At 55.9% G+C, this 6,751-nt stretch overlaps 1 protein-coding gene across 9 annotated transcripts in view; it reads right to left on the bottom strand.

Moving 5' to 3' along the window:
- Nucleotides 1-3,948: 3,948 nt before the first annotated feature.
- The window catches only part of Chlsn (cholesin), a 123,691-nt gene continuing 120,888 nt past the window's right edge, over nucleotides 3,949-6,751 (bottom strand). For all 9 annotated transcript variants that reach the window (XM_077802423.1, XM_026405665.2, XM_077802422.1 and 6 more), the window contains exons 4-5: nucleotides 6,109-6,190; nucleotides 3,949-4,655 (exon numbers count right to left, since the gene is read on the bottom strand). In XM_077802423.1, coding sequence (XP_077658549.1) covers nucleotides 4,476-4,655; nucleotides 6,109-6,190 — 262 coding nt within the window. In that variant the 3' untranslated portion in view covers nucleotides 3,949-4,475. The remainder of the gene's footprint in view (nucleotides 4,656-6,108; nucleotides 6,191-6,751) is intronic.

Here is a 6,751-nt window from a genome sequence, read left to right as displayed (position 1 = left end):
ACCTCCAGGAACCTTTCTTAGGGTCCTTCTGATCCCCACTCATCTGCCAAATCTCTCTGCCCCACGCCTTGACCATGACCTTGGTAGAGGACAGAGGAACCAGCTGCTGAGTGAGTGGAGGCCCAGTTGGGGATGTGGATGACACACAAATAGCAAAGGGGCACCTTCTGAGCAAGGGAGGCACCCAGCCACAAGGATTGGGGGAGCACTGCTTACTCAGGGTTGTGACAATGCGGGCCAGTCAGTTGAGTGGGATAGGGTCCCTGGTCCAGGGACTTCACATGCACAAAAGGTGGCCCCTCCTGGAGAAAGAAAAGGAACTGTAGCCTTCCTGCCGTGGAGCAGCGCCCCGAGATTGGGAGAGCGGCTGGCCCACACGAGCAGCGACACATCTCCAGTCCCCAGAGCGGGCGCAGCAAGTCCCCAATAACTGTGGGAAGGTCACTGCAACAGAGGTTTGCAGGGACAAGGTGCTGACACTGTGGTCACGTGAAGGAGTGGGTCAAGGAGGTGAGGGGAGCTTGGCTGCATCCAGTCACGTGTTTCTGGGGAAGAGCTAGGCGACAGGCATATAAGTATCTGCCCCTCTGTTCTCACGTTTGGAACCTGTCATTTAAAGGTTGAGGGCAGAAAGAACGGCCATTGGGGTGGGTACCCCACCTGTCCCAGCACCAAGGGGGAGCTTTTCCACAGAGCAAACTAATCTCACCTGGCCTCAACTTCAGCTGGCCCAAGGACTATCTGGGGTAATGCTGGCCCCTTCTTCCCAGCATTGGGGAGATTCAGCCAACACTCAAGACACAGGTGACGGGGAGATGAGATCATCACCCAGAGTCCAAGGGCCAGTTGCAGCCTGGAGAAGCCCATCTCCAGAGTGAGGCAAAATTACAGCATGTGCTGGATTCTGGGCGGGAGGGCTGTCCACTATTGCCCATTGCTGCACCCTGGGGTGATGCTGCTCACACCTGCCCCAGGAGGCCGGGAACTGGGCAAGTGGCTTGGAAGCAGGTGGGTGAATCCCTGCTCTGCTGGGCAAGACGCCATGTGGGAGCATTCCAGAGGATTCTAACCTTAATTACTACTCAGTGTGAAGGTTCTTTACTTTATCATCTGTGACACCCCCCCCCCGCGAAAATGAGGAGGGTATGAGAGGTTATGAGGTCCCTGCGGACAGATACGGAAACTGAGGTTGGGGTGTGACTTGCGCTCAGCTGGGAGGCAGGGGATGGTGACAAGGCAATGCCTGTGCCCAGGAGCTGCCAGAAAACTTGTGCCACAAGGAGGAGGGTGTGGGGGCCAGCACCAGCGCAGAGCAGGAGGACAGCAGAAGCCCAGCCTGCTATATCAGACAAGTCGGAGAGGGACAATCAGGAAAAGAGAAAGACACAGCAGGCAACTGCTCCAGGAAGAAGAGCGCAAGACAGACCCAACACGGCCTCAGAACGTGCCTAAACACAGATCCTTCAAGAAACAGCGGACAGAAGCTACCTCCTCAGGGGCTGGTCTCCAGGTGCCCCAGTGGATCCATGAAGGTCCCACCACCCCAGTCAGCGCCTGCCCCTCACCCAGAGTTCCTGTGCCAGCCCACCTGCACGCCACGGCTCCCAACACCATTCTGACTTTTGAACAGTGGTTTCTGGTTGGTCAAGCCGTGCACACGGCTAAAGGATAAAGAGGAACCTTAGAAGGAAGCAAACACTGTTACCTCATGCTGCCAGCAGGCTTTGTCCTGCAGATGTGTCTTTGTGACCTTTCTCCTCAAGGTGTGTCTGTCCTAGAGGTGTCCTGGGGAAAACTAGTTTATTAAAATCAACTTTAGTGAGGAATTATGCATGTAAGGCGTAAGGTCTGCCCACAGGCATGTGAGGCCATCTCCGTCAGGACACAGTGCCCCACCTGGAGCCCCATCGGCCCTCTGGATCAGCTCCATCAGTACATTTTGCTCTGTTAGTGCAGCTCCTGGGACCTCATGAGTGGACTCTGGTGGCACTTCCTTGTTTGTGTCCACAGTTCTTCCTTTGTGATGTTAAGTGTCACTTTGTCCAGTTCCTGTGCAATGGACACTGGGAATACTTCCAGTTTGCAGGGGCAGAGGGGGAGACAGCCATCACTTGAGGTTTCCAGATGCAACTTATCTCTGTGAGCTGTAGGCAAGGGAAGGACTCACAGCCCATCTATTTTTTTTTAATTAAAAAAAATTTGTTTTATGTGGTGCTGAGGATTGAACCCAGTGCCTCACATGTGCTCTACCACTGAGCTACAGCCCCAGCCCATTGCAGCTCAATCTTGACATTCTGGCCCCCCCCTGGGGTCTCATCAGAGAGTGGCACCTCTGAGTGGCATCAAGGGACCCCCCAAGGAGCTGCTTGGTCCCAGGTGATCTCTTGATCATCTCCCTCTGCACATTCTGCCAGAGATGCTGTGGAGACAGGCACAGAGCCCTTCTCCAGCAGGTGACAGGGGAATGCTGGTGTTGAAGTCAAGTGGGCCCAGGTCTCCAACACGGGTTTCCACAGACAGTGAGTCTTCTTCACATTTCCCTTTCTAACTTGGCTTGCCAGAAAACCAAGAGCTGTTCTTGATCTATCAACCCTGATTTTTAAAACCACCTGTCCTTCTTTGTACCTTGTGGGTCTTTATTGCTGCCTACCTACTTCTTGGTGTACTAACCTAAGACGCCTCAAAGTTCGGCAACAGTGGAGCTGCACCCAACGGCACATGTATCGTTACCCTGGGCTGCAGGCAGCTGCTCTGCAGGGCTGAGGTGCCAGCAGGCGGATCATAGATCCATGGGGGATGGGGGTGGGGGAGAACGGTCTGTTTGTGACTCTATCCAATGGCATAAGGCCCAGGACTCCTCACATGCTCTTCCCAAGGGCCACCGTGGGTCAGTGGCTACCACATGGGTCAGGATCTGTGGGCATGCTGTATGATGAGCATCTCCACTGTGGAGGAGCAGAGCCAGGGCCACACACTGCCTGGGGAGCAGCAAGGAGCCCCAGACTGCAAGCAGGCGAGACCCTGGCAGTGAGACCCTTGGGTCTCTTCTAAATCCAAGAGTCTAGGGGATCTGTGGTGACAGGTGACGAGGGGTCTGCATGACAGGCTCACCCAGGCTAGGAATGGCCACAGGCTATGACTGGCCTTGGGAGGAAGGGCTGTGCTTCTGCGGGGGCTGCCCCCAGCAAGGCCACCGCACGTCCCGCTGCCCACAGGTGTGCACGCACACGGTGCTTCACTTCTGACCCAAGCGCTGGTGACCAGAATCAGTCACCAGGCCTGGGGAACAACTCACTTTTGTCCCCTTGTGTAGCTGGAGTGGCTTGAAGGGTGAGTTTGGAGCACTCACAGGTAGCTTGCCCCTGTGGCTGGATACATGTCCCAAGAGCACCAGGTGGGGCTGTGTCCTCTATCTGCCTCAGGAGTCCTGCAGTGGCTGGCTCCAGGGGGATACTGATTGTTCAGAGGGGGGACTGCACTCCACTTTTATTAAAGGCATATGCAAGGGCCATAGGTGTGTTTAAGGACACCCTCTTGGGTGGCAGCTGAGGCCTGAGAATCTTGCTTTGTAAAGGTGACCGAGGCAAGGGCTGGTGCCACTCCCATTGGCTGAGGAGGCTGGGAACCACTAGGGCCACTCTTGGGCCCTGAGGTCTTCTGCAGGTAGCCTGGATTCAGCCCCAGCCCTCCTGGCCCTGGCGGCTCTCCTCCCCAACAGCAGCTTCTCCCTGGCTGCCCAGCTCCTGCACATCCCATGTGACTGGACAGTCAGGGGTGGGAACCCCCGTTCTGCTGTGCAGGGGTATGTCCTGGCCAGGATGGTCACTACGATACCTGGAAAAGGCAACCTGAGAGCAGGGATGCTGTCCTGGGAGGCTCCTGCTGAAGACGGGAGTGGCGGCTGAAGCATGCCTACCCGGACAGCCCTCCGCAACCTCCACCAGAGAGTGAGGACAGGCTGAGTTTTATTGAAAATGGGGCAGCACAGGCACAGGCTCCGGACAGCTGCCCCCAAGGGTTTCCTTGAAGCCAGGCTGGAGGCCACACAAGGAGGCGAGGCCCACGCTGGAAGGGCTGTCAGATGGAAGGTGCAGGGACCGACTTGGGGACCCACACCCCAAACACTGAGGAAGCACAGCTGGTGGGGAGGGCCAGTTCTTAAGATACCCCTGGTAGAAAAAGATATCTGGGTTTTGGGGCCACTTGGGGCTGGAGCTGGTGTCCCAGGGTTTTTTCAGGGAGATCATGCTTTCTGAAGGTACATAGACCTGGTCACCCATGAAACCAGTCCCTGGTCAAGGCAGGTCAGGAGTTCAGAAGGAGGGTCCAGAGGTCCTTCCAAGGGTCTGGTGCCCAGAAGCCCAGCTCTAAGTGGCTTAACCTACTCATGACCCTCTTCTCTCCTTTTGGACCAATGAAGACCCTCAGTGTGTCTTGAAGAGCCCAGGGCAGCCGAGTGCCACTCCATCCCTGCACTAGGACAGCAGCTGCAGCACCTGTCGGAGGCGCTGGGCCTTCTCCAGCAGGGCGGCCTCCGAGCCCGCCTCGTCCAGCTCCTGAATCAGGGCTTCCGCCTTCTGGACCGTCAGCTCCCGGGCCCTGCCCTTCAGCCCCTCCAGGTAGGCCAGGAGGGTGGAGAAGTGCTCGTCGGGAACCTGGCAGGGGGAGAAGAGGAGAGGGTCAGGGCCAGAGCAAGGCGACACAGAGACCTGAGCAGCAGAAGATGGGCACACAGTGTTTTTCTACCTGGGCCCCCGCAGGGCCATGTGAAGGGCCCTCAAGCTATGGTGTTCCTGCCCTGCCGAGGGCAAGAGTCCAGGCACACAGGAAGAGAGGGCCACCTTCCCTGCCCTCAGCCATTTCCTTCACCAGCCTCAGGTGCTCCTAGATTTAGAGGCTAGCACCACCATGCCCTCTTGAATGCCACCAAACCAGCAAGTTTTAAAGAAATAGATTTGCTAGGATAAAGAATGGGTGAGGCAGTGACATTCACAGTAGTCTGGGGGATGGAAGACAGGCCTGACAGAGCTCAGCAGACTCAAGAAGAAAAGCTCAAACAGTCTGGGGTCTGAGGACACAGAAGGCAGGGTGCACTGCAGGCCTGGCTGGGCCCTGGCTCCAGGGTACTGTGTTGTCATCTCTAAAGGAGCAGCTGTCACCAATATGTGTGGCTTCCCGATCTTCCAGACAGCAAGGTACTGGCATAAGTACAGGCACATAGATCAACAGATTAGAACAGAGCACAGAAACCAACCTCCCACCAATTTATTTTCAACAGGTGCCAATTCATGGAGGGGAAATAGTCTTCCAGTGGTGGCAGAGGATGCTAGGCACCCACCCACAAGCAAAGGCACAAAGTTGGAGACCTTCTTTATGACAGACAGATGCAATCTAAGCAACTGGTGCTATAAGAGCTGGAACTATAACACTCTTGGGAGAGAGTGTGGATATTTATCTCTGTGACCTGCCACTTTGTGGGGGAAATGAATGTCCTCTGAATTTGTTCCATTTCAAGATCAGTGAAACCAATGCACACCCACCATGGCAGCCACAGATCTGTGCCTGGATGTCCTGGCTGAGACGGGGACATAGGTGAGACAGGGACATAGGTGAGACAGGCATGGCCCTCACCTGGTCTGTCTGCAGACACAGGTGTCCCCTGCACTCTAACACATATAGCGCTCCTGAGATGCCTGGAATGGTGTACAGGAAACTCAAGGGTGCTGGTGTGGAAGGAACGCCCCTGGGTGCCCGCAGGAGTGTGAAGGCTACATGACTGTGGCCTGTAGGGGCTGGGCCGGGCTCAGACCCCTACACGGCTTGGGGTTGTGTGTCTAGATCCCATCTCCCTCCAGGAAATCAAATCGGCTCTGAAAAGAAGTGTGCACCCGTGCCCTGCACACATGGCAGGGGCCTCCACAGGGTGCAGGTTTGCCTGGGCCCTCAAAGCTAGAGCCAGGGTTCTGGCAGGGGCACGAGTCACTCTGCTTTAAATGTAGGTGGGGGGAAGGCTGGGCTCCCCATGGGACCATCAGGACAGTCTTGCAGCTTGTGACCTCTGCACAGGCCTGCCACCTGGGAGACCCTTCCCCTGGGGTGTGCACAGACCTTGTCGCTGTCGTACATGTGCAGCAGGAGCCACGTCTGCCTCGTCTTCTGGAATTTCCAATTCTTATGCTTTTGGGCCCACCTGAGGAAATCGAGACAAGCATCTCAGAGTACGGACTGGCCAAGCTCCTCCTGTGCTAAGGGCTGAAGCTGTGGTGTTCCAGGGCCTTGTACAGCCCCTCTCTGAGGTGAGGAGCTGAATCTGCTGGGGGCAGCATGGTGGCGAGAGTCCTGGTCAGGAAGATGTGCCAGCTCAGCAGGCTGTGGGGCCCCTTGGGAAACCTGGGGTTCCCACACTGTAACAGGATATAAAGGCTGGATGGCTTGCGGCCATTTCTTTCAGTCCCACTCATCTGTGACCTCTCAACCATGAAGTGAGCATTCTGAACTTCCTGAGCTCAGGCTTCTTCAAAAAGCTCCTCTTGCAGGCTGTGGTTGGGGCTCAGTGGCAGAGCACTTGCCTAGCATGTGTGAGGCACTGGGTTCGAGTCTCAACACCAATAAATAAAATAAAGGTCCATTGACAACTAAAAAAATATTTAGGAAAAAAGCTTCTCTTGCACGGGATTGCCAAGCCCTGGTGGCCCTTCCTCCTCTGATGAGTGGGACAGCTAGGTTTCCCTGTGTCTAGGCCGGTCAGTGG

Source organism: Urocitellus parryii, chromosome 9 (assembly GCF_045843805.1).
Source record: "Urocitellus parryii isolate mUroPar1 chromosome 9, mUroPar1.hap1, whole genome shotgun sequence".
NCBI lineage: Eukaryota > Metazoa > Chordata > Mammalia > Rodentia > Sciuridae > Urocitellus > Urocitellus parryii.
The sequence above is the reverse complement of the archived record's forward strand: the minus strand, read 5'-3'. Positions and strand labels throughout refer to the sequence as shown.